Raw genomic sequence first — 16564 nt, 5'->3', positions numbered from 1 at the left:
TCCCTTATATTTAACAAATATGGTCCTTTATTCATCAAGGCAAATTTGTTTAGTCCATTAATTTTAATTACTTGCCCTAAAATGATGAATGTATGACCCTCTAATAGAAAAGATTGGAGTTATTAACCAAATTGAGTGTTTTGAACCACCTGACTAATCCATTCCCTAATCGAAAATACACTTGGCAAATTGGGTGTTTGGAATACTTGGCACATCCATTCAATAATCCAAAATACACTTTGCTCATTTTAAGAAATCATATTAAGTTAAAATTACAAGTTTATACTTAATGTGAACTTTAAATAATTAAAATAACTTAAAGTGTGAGCTCCAAGCGGATCAGGTTGTCAATTTAATCCCTAAAAGTGAAAAAGTTTTAATTAAACTTTCCAAATTGGAAATTGTGAAATTGTGTTTCGAGTGAGATTTTTTATCAATTCATTTTGAGTCAATAAGGTACGGCGAAACTTTAATATAAAGTGAAATTGTACCAGTATTTTAGGAATTTTAAAGTGTTTAACTTTTTATATAATGAGCCAAAAAGAAAGGTAAAATACTGCTCTTCTTAGGGGGAAAAAAGAAGCGTGTAGACTGTAGAGACTTTTGGCGTTTTAGAAAATTGATAGGATTTTTTTCTATAAAGCAAAAAGTTTTTGTCAAACATTTTTGAGCACGATGACAAAGAGGGGCTTATGTGGCGGAAAATTTCTAATTTGGAAGGCATAATTGGAACTCACTCATTTTGTTTTCAGGGCTGAATCAACATATTGATCTACTTTCGAGGGTTAAATTGAAAATCACCCTTCCACTATAGAAACAAAATTTTTAATTATCTTTCTTGCAACTCCAAGCTTACCCTGGGTAGCCTACCGCTTAAGATTGAAGAAAGAAATGGCCGACTTGAACTTCTCTACTTTTAAATAGGGGCTGGAATATCAATTGACTCTCCTGCAAGCTTTTATGGTGCTCAAAACCTCACCCTCTAAATTCTCTCAGTTTCCAGAAAATGCTCAAAATAGAAGAGTAAACGAGGAAGGGAGAAGGGTTCATCGTCACTGACCTCCACCGCTTAACTACTTTGACATAGCACTGTAAAAACTCTTTCTTTTATCTCTGAGTTTCTTTTTTTTTTTTCTGGGATTTTTTGTTTTCTGAATTGAACTGGCTTTTCTGATTTGGCAATTTATTGAACGTTCTTGTTCTTTCGGTTTGTCTCTTATTTGCTTGCCATGCGTAGTCTTCAATGATGGTGTCATGTGTTGATGCATTTGGTCTCGTGTTTGAGTTGTAAATTCGTGTGATTAGATAATTTTTTTTTTTTGAGCGATATTTAAGCAAGAAAGTATATTTTTATGGATGTACACAAGGCGTTTGTGAAAATTCCTGAACAGAAGTAAACAGAGAGAGCCAACTGGTTTTCTTGTTATGTGTCCTTGTGTGAAGCATTTAGGACTCCTGCGGTTGTGGCAGGCTTTACTGCTGCTGCCGGAGGTGCAATAGGGCCAAATAGTCGAGGAAAAGTTTGGTTGTGCCTTGTATTCTATCTTAATGTTAGTGGAATGTGGCGGTGTTAGCATGGTTTAATTGTTGGAGTTTGATTTAAGTTAATTAATGCATGTTAGTTGTTTACCTTAAGTTCTTGAATTTTGGCCTTAAATTCCTAAGAATGCAAATTAAACACACTGCTGGCTTTCACTGTATGAAGATGCTAAAGGCTAACGCTTTGATGTTCCTCCTTTTCCTTTTAACTGAGCTCCTACAGTTATTTCTCTTGATTTTCAAAGATGAGGAGTTGTCTATGTAAAGGGTTCTAATTTCTTCATCTGAAAAGTAAAACATTTCCTAGAACTGAATATTAAATGTTGACTCCTAATTTAAGAACTATTCCGTGCTATTGTTGGGCCCCTAAACTATTGCATTTGTGAAGCCTCATTTCAGGCCCATATTTCTTTGCTGTTTAATTTACTTTTCTTTCTCTTTTTTTTTCTTTTTGCTTTTACTTCTATTAGTTAAAAACTGGGGCTTGACAGTGTAAAATAAAATTCTGGCAACTAGAATGTGCCGCTAGCAACTTAGTATTTCAGCCATTGAGTTATCTTTTAATGATAATGTTCACCTCAAGGTTATAACCTTGCAAGCTACCAAACTGGTCTATTCTGCATCAAGGGCTGTCTATCTTTTGTTTTGGGGGAAGGAAACTAGCCAAGGGAAATATGATTGCTGAGCATTCATTTTCTTTTCTTCTTTTTTTCCCCTTTTAACTGACTGTTTTCATGTATAATCTTGATTTGTGGGAGATTTGGATACACCAAATTTATCTTCCCAAGCGTCGAGGAACTGAATTTTTCCCATATTGGTTCTCCAACCAGGAGAGCAATAACCCAGTATCTTCAAAGTGACCTTCACTTTCTTTAAAGAAAATAAGAAAATAGAATTTTCTTCTTCCTTTGGCTTTTGTTTTTGTTTATTTTTGTATGTTACATGCTCTCCTGTTAAATTTTAAGTACCCTCAAAACATTTTTTTTTTTTTGGTAATTATATTTCTTTCTTCCATCTGGATTGTAAATTTCAAACATGCCAGGAAGTATTCTGCATCATTTTCCACTGAAATTTGCCAAATAGATAGTTTAAGGCCACTACAACACTTTTTTTTGATGTTATTGAAAAATCTTAGTGGGAATTACTGATGAGTTTCACAAGTTTGAAATCCAACTCTGCTGGTAACCTTTTCAAACTAATAAGGACACTTTGCAGAATTTTTCCATTTGTGTCCATGAGATCTGCTTTTGTTCAATTTTTTTGAAGTTTTGCTTTTGTGGTACGTGCTGTTTATGGTGAAGCTGCCAGGTGCCTGGATATGTTTACCTTAAAACTTTCTAAGCTTGGAGCGCATGCCATCAAGAATTGTCTTAAAGGTGCGTAATTTTTCATGTTATGCCTTGATTTGTCAACATTGTCAAGGGACATTAAAGGAGATGGAGAGCACTTGGAATGTGGAAAAGATATTTGACAATCTGGTTAATTTACCATTTTGGGGGTTTCGGGGGAGAGAGCTGATAAGTGGTGGCACGATGGTGGTTCTTTTATTGTTAAGGTGGTTATGGGGTTTAAAGAGGTTTGCAAATTTGTTCAAAAAGAGAACTTTTAGTGCTAAGTATGACTTACAAGAAGGTTAGTGGATGAAAGTATGTGCAAGCTTACAATAAGCATGCTTTTGCCCTGCAAAAAATAATGCAATAACTTCGCAGCTTAACAAAAGCTTACCTTGCTCCCCCTCCACCAGTTAGAAGATTGTGGATTTTGCCACAATCTTGTTTTGTCTTTTCTCTCATTTTTGTTGCTTTGCAGCTCAATTGGCTTCTACAGCAAGGACGTTGCGTGTCCCTTTGTGTCAAAATGAAAATTTGCTGCCTTTGGTTAGTATCTCACTACATTGAGACAAGACATTTTATTTTCCTAAAGAGAAAGTTTGCCTTTTTATGCCTTCTCTGTATAATATCTTTGTGCTGCTGAAATGTAATAATCTTTGTGCAAGTCAGCTCTTAATTAGTTGTGAAGTCTGTCATAGCAAATTAAAATGTTATCTATATTCCTGCCCTTTCTCATTCATTTTATGGTTCATTTTATGCAGATACATCAAAGGTATTCTACTGCAGCACCTGATAAGGCTTTCCAGAAACAAAATGAAGAAAAAGAAAAGTAAGGTTGCATTACTGATATCATCTGCAGCTTTATCATTCTTTTTCTCTGCTGCTACTTATATGTGAAATTAAGTTTCACAGTATCGTGCAAAAGTCTACTTTTTATATTCCTTCGATTAAAAAATCCATAACCGTGAGAAGAATGTGAGCAGGTGAAGTCAAAACTTCATTTACCCACTAGAGGGAAGAGAACCATCTTTTTGGAAAGTTTTATCAAATAATTGTTGGCCTTCTGACTAGAATCTTTGCCTCGAAATTTTGTACTTGTTGACCAGAGGTAGTGAATATCTGCAGAGTGGAAGCTTCCTTATGCGAACATAAGGCTAATATCTCCATTGTCAGCTTTGAAACCCAGTGAATTTATTTCTCCGATATCCTAACTAGTAATCCCAGTAGCGCTGCTAAATTGGCATCTCAATGACCAAGATAAATGCATGCACTTCAGTTGAGCATTCTTGTATCAGTAGCACACCCTGCCTAGAATGTAGGTTCATGCATCTTAACCTTTGATGTTTGTGGACCCTGCAGAATATCTGTGACATTTGTAGACAAGGATGGAGAAGAGAAGCATATTAGGGTTCCTGTAGGAATGTCAATGTTAGAGGCTGCACATGAAAATGACATAGAGCTCGAAGGTAAGAAATGCCCTGAGCTGTATGTGCACAAATTATCTTGTCCCTTTGTTTTCAATCTGGTTTCCAGATTTACCTGAGGTATTTTCGTATTTTACAATTTCCAAAAGGTTAATGCTTTCATGTGATTACAGGAGCATGTGAAGGATCCCTTGCATGTTCCACTTGCCATGTGATTGTGATGGTATGTCATGGTGTGAGAACGATTCTTTACTAGTCCTCAAGGCAAATTTTCATTCTTTTCCTTCCTTTAATATCTTCCAAAGGGGGAACATTGTCTATGTCGATTGCTGTATTATGTGTTCCTATTTTACAGGATCCAAATCATTACAATAAACTGGAAGATCCAACTGACGAGGAGAATGATATGTTAGATCTTGCTTTTGGCCTCACTGAGACGTATGTCCCATACTCCAGAATCAATGTTGCATTGCTTTGTCAGTCATCCTAGCAACTCAAATTCTAAAATATATTTATGCAGATCACGACTGGGCTGCCAAATAATTGCACATCCAGATATTGATGGAATTCGATTGGCACTTCCTGCTGCCACGCGAAATTTTGCTGTTGATGGATACAAGCCAAAACCGCATTAGATACGCATTCAACTCGGTGACTTCCCTTTATTTTTGAGTGTAGGACAGGCATCTGCCAGTTTTGTAGCGTTTCCAGTGCAATAGGTGATATACACGGTTGTTGTCCTTCCAAACTCTTTGACGATGTATGACTATTCCATTTCATACTTTGGATACAAAACCACATGAATAAAATGATAATTTCAATATTCTTTTGTCTTGTATTTCCTTTTGTACACATTTTGCATAGCGGACATTGTCTCAGATGGAGGCTAATTCCTATGTCCTATGCGTAGAAAATGATAACTTCAAACCTCTAACTCTGTTCCTAATCATGGGGTTATTATCTAGGCAAAGATGAGATGTGGACCAGATAGCTTCCATGAAATGCAGAGACATGAAAGCTGATCGTCCAAAATCATTACTAGACTTGCTTGTAATTAACTTCATCATTCATGACTTTCAAAAGAGAAAAACAAGACGCACCTTCCCCATTTCCTGCCTTGCAATCCCCACCCAAATGGACCAAGGCAGGGCCTTTGCCACTTGGCTAGAAATAACTCGATACGTATACTTTTAAAACATGGTTTCTATCAAGTGGCTTCAAAGAGCAAATCCCCAAGAATCAGTCACAATTAAAACGTTGAAGGTGCACCTTGCTCTTCATAATCATGGTAAAAAAACAAACTACAAAATGGCAAATTTATTATGGAATTGATTTATTCAGAATGTTTCAACTGCTATATGGGAAACCTACAATTTGTTCAGCTCCCAGACTGCTTATATTAGTAAACATTATAATCATAGAGTCTCTTCAAACCAGCCAGAAGAGCAGGTAGGAGGGTTCTATGATACATAACTGAGGTTCAGCTACTCTAGTTAGAAATGAGGTGGTACTCAGCAACTTTTTCCCATGACTTCAGGCTTTTGTCTTCGGTGTCTGTTTTGTACAATGCAAGGCGAGAAATCTCAAATTCTAAGTCGCCAATGGTTTCATCAAGGGCACAGGCTCTCTCTTGAGCGGCCTTCTTCTCCTCTTCTGATGTGGCCGCATACAGGAGGCTTAAATGTGGCATGTAAGCTGTGAGATCATAGAAGACGCATCAGGATGAGAAACATGGATGATCTAAAGAAAAAACCACAACCAATGTATGGGATGCTGAAATATTAGAGGAAGCACATAAACTAACCTAATTTCAGATGACATCATAACGATTAATAACTATTATTTTCAAGAATTTGTAAACATACGAGAAAGAAATCTTATGTGCACCATAAAGTTCACCAAACAACTCATTTTGCATCCGTGATAACAAATCATGCACTTATTCCCAAATTTTCCTACTACATAGTTTCCTAATGCCAGAACTTTTTTTACATTCTTTTGAAGGGATTGCTGATGTCTGTTCTAAGTTATAGCTGAAAAATATCTTGTTCCCTCACTACCCATGACCCATGTATCTTGTATGTCTTAGGTTTTAGCCTGCAGATAAAATCTGCAAGGAAAAAGAGCCTTTAGACCATGTTAGCTGTGAATTAATTTGATCAAGCACATTGACCCAGAAAGTTCAACATAAACAAGTGTGAAAATTACAATTTCACGAACATTAACAAATGTTTTAACTGGAAAAGCATTTCAGTTTTCCAATTGTTATACTGATCGCCTACAAAAGTACTAGGAGATTGAAATTCACCAACATTCACGAAGTCTTCTAATTCAGTAATCTCTGCCCTGCAATAAGCAACTTCACACACACACGCGGTACATAAACAACAAAATTAGAGAAATTATCAGCATCTATAGCTGTGAAGAAAAAAGAAAAATATGATAACAACCAATTCTTAATCCTGACTCGTTTTCTTCATTAACTAATCCTAATCTCGAGTCATAAACTGGTCTAATTGCCAGGTAAATTGACTGCAAAAAGATGTCAAAATTGGATCCAAGGTCAGTGAGGATGTGCAAATCTAAGCCTTCCAGAGGTCTAGCATTAATAGGATCCTCAACTACATTAGTTTCCCAATGAATCTTCTTTCAGAATAATGAGTTTTCTGATGTCATTTATGTAGCTTTGTCAGAATTCTTCTTTTTCAATGAAAGGACAAAGTTGATATACATTTTCCCAAAACAAGCAACTAATGATGCAGTAAAAGACAGGCAAAAGAATCAAGTTCAGATCCATTCATCCAATCATCTGACTGTAAATTAAAACAAAAGAGAGGAAAAAATAACAGAACAAAACATGTGATTGGAACTTGTGCATGCTCTGTAATTCAAAGCGATACTTAGCATGATGCTCACAGTTACTTTCACAAAGCAAAAATACAATGACATCGGAATTAAAATGTTGTAATAGAACTAAGCAGTAGTATAACATTTGTATATGCAACAAGCACATGTGAATGCTTCAACTACAAAAGATGCATTGCTTTTCCTCTCTAACAAGTACAACTTGAGAGACAGAAAAGGACAAATAAAGGCATGAATTGAACTATATAGTGCTGCAAAGTTTTAATTTTTAGAAGATGGAGCAAAATTTCTCCAAGTAAAATCTCAAATACCATTAGATGAACAAAATCTAAACAAATAAATGAATAACTCACGTGTTGAGCGCAGGTATCCAAAATGACCACAGCAATGATTACTAGCTTCCACAACCTGTAAGAAGGTAATTGTCATCACTATCACAAACTATGAAAATGTATCAAAAGTTACAAACTAATGATAAGTAAGATGGAAGTTTCTCATGAATATATTATAAAATGGATGTATACCTATAAATTTGTACTTTTCCAACAAATATCAGGTAAATCCACAGAGCAACAACCTCTTTTCCTTTCCCAAAGCAATGGACATTGCACAGTTAGCATTATTATTTTCCTTCTAAGTTTGCATATTTCACTATTCTACAAATCCTGGTAAGGGAAATGCTCAAGTTTGACAGAACAAACCTTGATCTCGCAAGTTTAAGTGTTATTCCACATGTATTTGTGTTAGTAAAGCATATCCATGAGCTAAAAGGAAACAAGCAAAACAGAATACATGTAAAAACCTCAAGGGCTACTATATGATTCTATGCAAGATTGAATATACAGTATGTCACGCCCCAGAGCCCGGACATGCAAACAGAACAAAAATTTATTAGTCTTCATCCTAGATTGTCAAAATGAAATCCTAGGTTGTATATTACTACTTAGGAGGTTACCTATAGACTACTGGATATTTTCCCGTCACCTTGATGCAGGTGAAAGCTTCAAAGGGTCATCATGACATCCCACAAGACCATACAGCTCCTACAACAGGAATACTTAAAACACTTCATCTAAAATTGCAATCCATAAAACCTGGCACAATAATCATGTCAATTTCAACTCAGGGAACAGTCCTAATCAAGAAATGTGGCCAATTTGTCCTTTCTTCATTTGAACTGACAAAATAAATATAATCATAGATAAGTACATCCTCTTTCACCAAAACTTCGGAAATTATTAGTATTACCTCAGGAGATGGTTCAAGTAAAAGAAAAACACACTGATAAAAGAAAGTCCCAGTGGCAACTTTCTCAACTTTAGCCTTGTAAGCCTTCAACCCCTGACAAGCCTTGTTGAACTTTTCACGAGCTTCATTCTCTGTCAAGCTTATAGCTCCAACAACAGTCACGTGAGGCTCAAATTCCGGCCCATTAAATTCTGATCTCAGTCTCTCCATCAACTTCTTCAATCTAGGCCTCAAATCTTCTGGTGGAAGTCCCCACACTGAATAAGCATGCTTCTCTTGCTGATTTTCACTGCCGCCTTCCATTGAGATTGAATGGAATAAACTCAAAGAAACCCAGAATTTTAAAGAATGACCCAAGAAATGATTTGGGGTGGAGATTAAGGACTGGTTTAAGGGGTTGAAAGAGCAAATTGAGGTGAACGGATGTTCCAAGGTTGACTTTTTATTGTTCTTAATGTGGTTTTTTATTCTTGGATGTAATATGTTTTTGGGATTGGGAATAGGGAGGTGAACCAGCTTGCATTCGGAATTGAATATTGAATGGCATATGGTGAGGTGGGGTGTGGTACAGTGCATTGTTGATTAATTTGGTTGGTGTTTAATGACCATTTGATTATTGTGCTTGATATCTGAATAAAGCTTTTATCAACTTAGTCAAGGATTAATTGCACTTTGCATCCTTGATAATTTCATTGGTTCTCAATTTACACATTTTTTTCATTCTCTCATTTAACACCTTAACATTCATTTTGTGCAGCTTATGTTACGTGTAACTATCTATTATTACTACTTTAGATCTCAAACTCTCGATCTTGATGTTTTAGACAATCCAAAAAAGATACCTTAAACTCGATCTTGATATCTTAGACAATTCGAAAAAGATACCTTAGATTCGATGCTTAGACCCCAAATTACCTATTTGATTGAACTCACCCAATTTTGATACCTTAGACCTTGAAGCAACCTATTCAATTGAAATCACCTTTAACTTGTAGCCAATAATTGCATATAGAGATCTAATGTGTAGGGATATGTACGTTAGTAAGCTTGATATTGGATAAGAAAGTTGAAAGATGGCTAGTGAAAATCGTTGAGAATAATTAGTAACTTGAATGACTAAACATAATGTAATTGTGAAATATTTCGACGGAATTCTCATATGTGGTGTATCCAAGATATATGGATGCGATGTATTTTAGCTTATACCATCTATTTTTGGCTTTACAATTTCATTGCTATAATGTATAAGATGTATGCGACCCACAATAAAGTATTCAAAAGATATAAAATGTACCAGTTGAAATGGGGCTAACACTTGCATGTCAGGTTGTCCAGATTAATAAATTGTTTATATTAAATTGTGTTTTTCTCTTAGGTGAATCAATTAATAATACAAGACATTGCTATAGATCGGATATAAGAAAAGTTGCTTTTTTTTTTTATGAATTGTTGTATATTTACATTAATATAGAATGGGGGCCTTGATTTGCTCAAAATCTGCAATTAGATTGGTCCATGTGCAACCATTTGGTCAAACCGGTGTCTTAAGTGTTGTGCCCGCCGAATGATCTAGAGATCCAGAATCATTAAAAATGAAGAAGAGTGGATCACCAGCCTTGGGGATTTAAACCTTGGTGGGGTGGAAGGAAGGCAATCTTGGTGAAACTTGCCTCCCACCAAATGTCACAATTAAGTGGTTCTCTTACAAATTCAGACGGATGTGTAATGCATCTGTCTGGTCCGACGATGATTCGATTTTCGTCGGACAAATGTCACAATTAAGTGATTCTCTTACAAATCCAGACGGGTGTGTAATTAAGTGGTTCTCTGACAAATCCAGACGGTGTGTAATGCATCTATCTGGTCCGATGATGATTCGATTTTCGTCAGCTCTCATTTGTCCTGTTGAATCTTCTCTTAAAATATATTAGAGTAGGTATAGAATAGACTATTAACGACCGTCGGAAAAAAAATGAAGTAGAGCACTTGCATGAATAGACTCCGAATGTAGAGATAAAAATTAAATGAAATTTCTGCGGTGAAATATATGCAGCAGATTACGAAATGTAAATATCAAAAGGCACAGCTATAATTTGCAGCTTAGACAAACCTAATAACAAAACCTTAGATTATCTTTTTCTACATAGTCACATGAAAACCATATACACTACCCCTATACAAAAAAGATGCAAACATTAATCATGGGAAATTCGTCAAGAACTCATGGAAAAGGAGCCATTCGTTTCATCTCCACCGGCTCAACATCGATTGCAAAACATTTACCATGCTGTTTCCAGTAGTCTGCTTGGGGATTTATCCATTCGGGCTCGTTAATTTCCAGCCGAGTAGTTTTTATGGCTTCATCAGTGGATATGTTATATTTGTCATCCCTCTTCTGAACCAGGGCTGGCTTCACCATGCCCAAATTCACTGGCTGCGGAGACATCATTAGTGCTGGAGGGCCTAGTGGCAACTTATCACCTACAAGATTATACCAAGAGTTGATTAATCTTCTGAATTTTACGATAAAAAGAGCTGTGTCTTGAAAGAAAGGGAAAAAAACATGAAATTTTTACTGTCTTTACTTGGTAACTTGTAGATTTGAACGTACCTCTATCAGTTTGCCAGGTACACCAAAACTTGCCGTAAGTTTTGGCAAGATTTTCAAGTTCAGGCCTCACTACCATCTCTGGAACCCGAGGACTGACCCAAAGGCCTGATTTGATCTGTAGATTCCGACTTTTTTTTTATGACTTATCATTAAACCAAGAATTGATGCAAAGCCAAAATGTCATTGACAAGGCATAAGTTCAAGATCGAATGTCATAATGCATGAAAAGAAAAATATACTACTACTTTTCTTCTGATGTAAAAAGGTGTACGTGATAATTAGTCTGTAATTAGAACAGCATTTTTCTACTAAAAAAGGAGAACTGGTGATGACTGTTGATTAATGTCCAACAAAGGTCTCAAAGTTAAATAGGATAATTAAAGTTGCATACTTCATAAGCGTGAGAATGCCAAAGCTTCTGCTCCTCCGGATCCAAATTCTCAAAAAGACGATCAGAAATAATATACTCCACTCCTATTCAATCAACAAGAAGAGCAATATTATCATTAATGTTAAAAAAAAAAAGAAAGAAAAAGAAAACAATACTAATTTAATTATTGGAAATTGACACGAATTATTTTTTTTTAAAAAAAAAAAAGAAAGAAAAATGGGCTACCAATAAGGCATCCTCTGGAGTCATCAGAGTCATAAACAGCACATTGAAGAAAGTCCTGATTGATCCGAGTGACATGGTGATGAGTCTCAATTTGTCTATTCATGTCATGGCTGTACAAAGCAAAAGTGCACACATGCTGGCTCATTTGCTTAATTGGCTTCAAAGATTGCAACATTTGAGCCCCTTTATCCACCATGTGTTGCTCCATTGACATCGGCCTCCCCGGTGGGATTTCTTCATGACTTGATGCTTCATCTCTTCCTGCCATGGCAAAACCAACAGTAATAATTTTATCTCTTTTTTTTTTGGTTTTTTTTTCTCACTAATCACTGCCCCTTTTTCTTGTTTTCGTGTTCTTGATGGTTTGTCGGGATTTTGGGAGATTTATTGGGGTGATGCATTTGTGCATGAATGAAGCGGAGAGGTTTGGTTAGCCACGTATGCGAGCATGAAAGATTGAGGTGGCATCTATACCTTGGACCTTTTGCCAGGTGGTGTAGATATGACTTGTTGCTTTCATCTCTTTACGACACGATTTTGTAGTGCAACCTAGAAGGTAAAAAAATATATATATATATTGTGCAAATTTTAGAATATAATTTTTGTGGAAAAAGGAAAAAAGAGTAGATATAGAGGAGCAGAAATTTGTGGGAATAAAGAAATCTAAATCTGGAAAGTGCAAGTCTGGTGTGGTGGACAATGAATATATGAGAAACGGAAAAAAGAATGAATAATCATGACAGAAGTTTATTCAGAAAGCATGACATGTTGCATGTCACGAAATTTGAGCTACTGCATCTGGATTCTTGTTCCAAAGGACTCTAACTCAAGTATTTTTTTCAAAAAGTTAATCCTTTATTATTATTTTTTTTTTACTAAACATAAGATTCTTCATTACCGTTCAGTAGAATCTTATCGTTTGAATCATTTAATACCGGTGTTCACACTTTTGGATAACTGGAACTAAATTCGGGCTGATGCAATTTAGTGTCCGTTTGGGGTTGCGGTGCTTTTGGTAAAAAAAAAAAAAAAGCATTTTTGGAGGTTAAAAGTACTTTTAAAGTATTTATAAATATCATCCCATAAAATTAGGAGTAGAGATTTTGATATTAAAAGTACTTTAGCAAAAGCTCAAATTTAGTACTTGTAGAGAAACTTTTGTGATTTAAAAAATAAAATGTCAAATTTAATCATTTTATCCTATATTATGAACTGAATAAAGAGATAAATAATTAAAAATTTTTAAATTACACATTATCCAATACTTATTGAACTATGTTTTCAAACAATATATTTAAAAGCATTTAAACAGTTAATAAGTATTTTTTTAAAAGTTATAATGGAAAAATACATTCAATAAGCTGCCACAGCAACAAACGGGCCCTTAATAAAAATAATTTTAGGAGCAAATATCATATTTGGTGTCAATTCACACACTCCCACGTAGAATCAACTAATGCCTTCCAACTTTGTTTGGTTAGGGAGAGCAATTGGCATAAGTAGCAATACAATTCTATTCAAGAGAAATTGTCAATCATTAAGCTTTTAAGCAGAGGGAGAATACAAAAAGTGAGAAACTGCATCATTTTTTTTTTTTTTTACATCAGAAAAGATAATTCTATAATTTTTTCTCATAGAATCTTATTAATTAAATTCATCTCCACTTCAAAGGCAAAGCTAACCATTTTCGTTGTCATACTAATTAAAGACCATACATCCTAAATTGCATCGACCCAAAATGCATGGTAAAAAAATAAAGAGGAAAAACCCAAGTTGAAAACCCAAAATTATGCACTTACATATACTAGTACTAGACTACCATAGCTAGTAAAGAACTTCTTTCCGATATGATACTGATAGAGAACGTAAACAAAAACAATAAGAAAAGAAATTATCTCCAGGCCAAGATTTCTAGATTCCGTAATGCAAAAATACAACATGCATATACTGCAATGAAACTAGGTGATGAATTTATTGGACTTCTTCATGGAAAAGGTGCTATTCTTTTCATATCAGTCTGTTCCACATCAACGGCAAAACCCTTCTCAGACTGCATCCAGTAATCTGCATTGGAAAGCAGCACCGTCTCAGGCACCGTGACATCTGCCCTCGACATTCTCAGATTGTCAGTGGAAACCTTGTACTTCTCGTCCCTCTTCCGAACCAGCTCCGGCATCACCATGCCCCTATTCACTCCTTGCGGAGACATCATCAGGGCGGGTGGTCCAAGTGGTAGCCTGTCACCTGCATTGATATATTACATGTCACAAACCACTGTTTCATGGCAAAATTTCGTCCCTGGTAGCTAAAGAAAATGGTCCAAAAAATTAACATCATCATTCTTTATTAAATATATGTTGTAGGAAAAATGCAATTCTTGCATTATTTATAGTATGAAACTAGTTAACTAGATTCGTCCTCAGTGTTTCAATTTCACGCATTAATTTGATTTTTGCTCATCAGACCAGTACCCGTAATAGACAGATAGGTAAAAATACTTTGATTTTGTAGATGCTAAATACTTTGCACTCACCCCTATCAACTTGCCAAGTACACCAAAACTTGCCATAAGTCTGGGCAAGATCTCGTAGTTCAGGCTTCTGAATTGCCTCAGAAGCGCGAGGATTCATCCATAGACCTGCTGTGATCTGTACCATTTTACATCCAAATTTCATCAGTGATGTTTACACAATTCAACCCCTCCCCCGGCCCCCCAAAAAATCCAGCTTTTTGGCAAGAAATTGTAGATTGCAATCCATGTCACACAATAAATTGAAAGACATGGTAGTCTAGTACATGTCCAAGAAACCAACCTCGTACGCATGAGAATGCCAAAGCTTCTGTTCTTCTGGTGGAAGAGTCTGGAAAATTTTATCTGACACAATATACTCCACCCCTGTACCATCACCAAAAGTAGTAAAACAAAAAATTCATACGCTCTATTTTTCTACTTTACAGCAGAAAGAGAATGTTTAATTTTCATTTAGTTCCATAAACATATCGATTCTGCCTTAACTTTTCCGCTATCTTCTACTCCCCCTGTTCCAAAATTTTTATCATATTTTTTTTATTTTGAAATATCTCAAAATATATGTTCTATTTAGAAAATCAAAACTCTTTCAGGTGTCTTCTCCCTCTTATTGTCCCTGTTTTTAAATTGAAAATTTGAATTTTGAGAGATAAGATTGAAAAAAGAAATCCAAACATCATAATCAAAACACTATACACTCTGGAGAAAAAGTTGAATTCCTGAAGTATTACTAAAATTTTGAAACGGGGGAATATCTTTTTTCTTTTTTGAAGAGTGAGATTTTGAAAATGGGAGGGCCAAGGGGTTCTACCTTCAATAAATTATTTTATTAGCCGTTCAAAATTTCTTAACACCATAAATAATGTTGAAATAAAACCCGTTATTCACATTTCTTAGACCAAGCCTAATTAGAAACATCTAAATTCCATAGCATAAAAAATTTCATTATCAAGATCAATTAGTAATAAAATTGATAATAATGAATACCAATAAGTGTATATATATATATAGGCACACACACATACATACCAATAAGACGTGCTGTAGAGTCATCAGAATCATAAACAGCACACTGGAGAAAGTCCTGGTTAAGACGATTGACGTAGTGATGAGTCTCAATCTGACGGGACATGTCTTGGCTATACAAAGCAAACGTGCAAACATGCTGGCTCATTTGCTTAATTGGCTTCAAAGACTCCACCATCTGAGCACCTTTGTCTATCATTTTCTGCCCAAAACTCATGGGTTTTCCGGGCGGAATTGATCCATCCCCCGGTGGCATCTGCCCTGGTTTTTCTTCACTAGAAGATAACATTTATTGATGGGAATTAGAAGCTCAGAAATCTTCTTGTTATTCAGTAGAAATAAAATGTTTCTAGTGTTTCTTGATTTTGTGAAGCTAAAGTGAGAGTATGGTGGTGATGGTAATACTGGGCTTGCGGTGCATGCGGGACGTGGATTGTTATTGAGGTCCCACGTTTTCATGCGAGGATATTGAGGTGGCTGACTGAGATTGTATTACGTATAAAGCCTTTTCTCCTTTTTATTTTTTCTACTTTCGATGAATTACTTTGGGAAAATTTAACAGTTAAAAGGAGGCATGATTCTTCTTTCGGGTTCTATTTGAACAGAGGGAAAGCTACGTGGAAAACGAAAGTGCAAGAAAGTGATGTAAAAGAAAATGAAAATAATTTCTTCAAATCTTTGGGTATCAAGAAAAAATTGAAAGGGAACGAGAGGTTAGTGGTAGTCATCGGCAGTTCCCAAAGTTTTTCATGTTTAATTAAACTATTTTGCTTCAAATCTTACAAATTTTGACATAAAATGTAGGAAAGCCCGTGAAAATTTTCTTACTTTCTTGCAAATCAAACATACATGAAAGAAAAAATAATTAATTTTTCTTCATTTTCTCACACTCTTCCTTATAAACAAACACTACCTTAGGGAAGCAGAAGATTTTTGGTTAGACATTTTTATTGAGTTAAGATACTTAAACTGGTGATATTGTTAGTCTTCGCATTGATTTTTGCTATTGGACCACTGCCCATTGGGGAATTTACGCCCATTCCATTATTTGATCTCTTTTTTTTTTTTTTTTGGTTGAGCCTGCCATTGATAGGTTGACCTCTATGCTGTACTACTTTAGGTTGATCATCTTCAATCAACACAATATAAATATGCTACTCTCACACAAACAATAACAACTTGAATGAATAGAAAAGTATCCAACATAAGTAGAACATGTGCAAAACAAATCATTAAAAAACTTCCATGTAAAACTTTGTTTACCCTCAGTACAAGACAATTCTTTATCCAATGAACCGTGCCATTAGAATCATATGCCACAATTTTCAGAAGCAACCATATAGATTCAAGGGACCAAAAAGGACCACATGACAC

General features: G+C 35.4%; 4 protein-coding genes across 5 annotated transcripts; 1 reads left to right on the top strand and 3 right to left on the bottom strand.

Annotated features, from left to right (window-relative positions):
* Window positions 1-558: 558 nt before the first annotated feature.
* On the top strand, window positions 559-5117 carry LOC113731121 (uncharacterized). Of its 2 annotated transcripts, none has more exons than XM_027256206.2 (8): window positions 559-1091; window positions 2848-2915; window positions 3349-3416; window positions 3632-3699; window positions 4230-4336; window positions 4468-4517; window positions 4650-4732; window positions 4815-5117. In XM_027256206.2, the coding sequence occupies exons 2-8, from the start codon at window positions 2858-2860 to the stop codon at window positions 4927-4929; spliced, it is 549 nt and encodes a 182-aa protein (XP_027112007.1). In that variant the 5' UTR covers window positions 559-1091; window positions 2848-2857; the 3' UTR covers window positions 4930-5117. The 2 variants fall into 2 exon arrangements, with proteins under 2 accessions (XP_027112007.1, XP_027112006.1); XM_027256205.2 differs by having other exon boundaries at window positions 950-1091; window positions 2841-2915.
* A 479-nt stretch (window positions 5118-5596) lies between these two features.
* On the bottom strand, window positions 5597-9019 carry LOC113731120 (cyclic phosphodiesterase). The gene is made up of 3 exons (XM_027256204.2): window positions 8408-9019; window positions 7513-7567; window positions 5597-5989 (listed from the first exon to the last, which is right to left on the bottom strand). The coding sequence occupies exons 1-3, from the start codon at window positions 8981-8983 to the stop codon at window positions 5784-5786; spliced, it is 837 nt and encodes a 278-aa protein (XP_027112005.2). The 5' UTR covers window positions 8984-9019; the 3' UTR covers window positions 5597-5783.
* Window positions 9020-10415: 1396 nt separating this feature from the next.
* On the bottom strand, window positions 10416-12072 carry LOC113728671 (oil body-associated protein 2C). The gene is made up of 4 exons (XM_027253044.2): window positions 11635-12072; window positions 11410-11492; window positions 11019-11133; window positions 10416-10888 (listed from the first exon to the last, which is right to left on the bottom strand). Exons 1-4 carry the CDS (start codon window positions 11900-11902, stop codon window positions 10629-10631), a joined length of 726 nt encoding a protein of 241 aa, XP_027108845.1. The 5' UTR covers window positions 11903-12072; the 3' UTR covers window positions 10416-10628.
* A 1335-nt stretch (window positions 12073-13407) lies between these two features.
* LOC113729224 (oil body-associated protein 2A-like) lies at window positions 13408-15574 on the bottom strand. The gene is made up of 4 exons (XM_027253547.2): window positions 15194-15574; window positions 14448-14530; window positions 14168-14282; window positions 13408-13878 (listed from the first exon to the last, which is right to left on the bottom strand). The coding sequence occupies exons 1-4, from the start codon at window positions 15477-15479 to the stop codon at window positions 13619-13621; spliced, it is 744 nt and encodes a 247-aa protein (XP_027109348.1). The 5' UTR covers window positions 15480-15574; the 3' UTR covers window positions 13408-13618.
* Window positions 15575-16564: the final 990 nt, after the last annotated feature.

The sequence above is a fragment of the Coffea arabica genome, chromosome 2e (assembly GCF_036785885.1).
Source record: "Coffea arabica cultivar ET-39 chromosome 2e, Coffea Arabica ET-39 HiFi, whole genome shotgun sequence".
Classification (NCBI taxonomy): Eukaryota; Viridiplantae; Streptophyta; class Magnoliopsida; order Gentianales; family Rubiaceae; genus Coffea; species Coffea arabica.
The sequence above is the reverse complement of the archived record's forward strand: the minus strand, read 5'-3'. Positions and strand labels throughout refer to the sequence as shown.

Coding starts and splice junctions, on each gene's coding strand:
- LOC113731121 (XM_027256206.2), top strand. CDS start 2,858: ATGTTTACCTTAAAACTTTCTAAGCTTGGAGCGCATGCCATCAAGAAT. Junction 2,916..3,348: donor CATCAAGAATTGTCTTAAAG/GTGCGTAATTTT, acceptor GTTGCTTTGCAG/CTCAATTGGCTTCTACAGCA. Junction 3,417..3,631: donor ATGAAAATTTGCTGCCTTTG/GTTAGTATCTCA, acceptor CATTTTATGCAG/ATACATCAAAGGTATTCTAC.
- LOC113729224 (XM_027253547.2), bottom strand. CDS start 15,479: ATGTTATCTTCTAGTGAAGAAAAACCAGGGCAGATGCCACCGGGGGAT. Junction 14,283..14,447: donor GGCATTCTCATGCGTACGAG/GTTGGTTTCTTG, acceptor AAAATGGTACAG/ATCACAGCAGGTCTATGGAT. Junction 13,879..14,167: donor TACTTGGCAAGTTGATAGGG/GTGAGTGCAAAG, acceptor ATATCAATGCAG/GTGACAGGCTACCACTTGGA.
- LOC113728671 (XM_027253044.2), bottom strand. CDS start 11,902: ATGGCAGGAAGAGATGAAGCATCAAGTCATGAAGAAATCCCACCGGGG. Junction 11,493..11,634: donor CTCCAGAGGATGCCTTATTG/GTAGCCCATTTT, acceptor TTGATTGAATAG/GAGTGGAGTATATTATTTCT. Junction 11,134..11,409: donor GGCATTCTCACGCTTATGAA/GTATGCAACTTT, acceptor CGGAATCTACAG/ATCAAATCAGGCCTTTGGGT.
- LOC113731120 (XM_027256204.2), bottom strand. CDS start 8,983: ATGCACTGTACCACACCCCACCTCACCATATGCCATTCAATATTCAAT. Junction 7,568..8,407: donor TACTTGAACCATCTCCTGAG/GTAATACTAATA, acceptor ACCTTCTTACAG/GTTGTGGAAGCTAGTAATCA. Junction 5,990..7,512: donor TGGATACCTGCGCTCAACAC/GTGAGTTATTCA, acceptor ATGATCTCACAG/CTTACATGCCACATTTAAGC.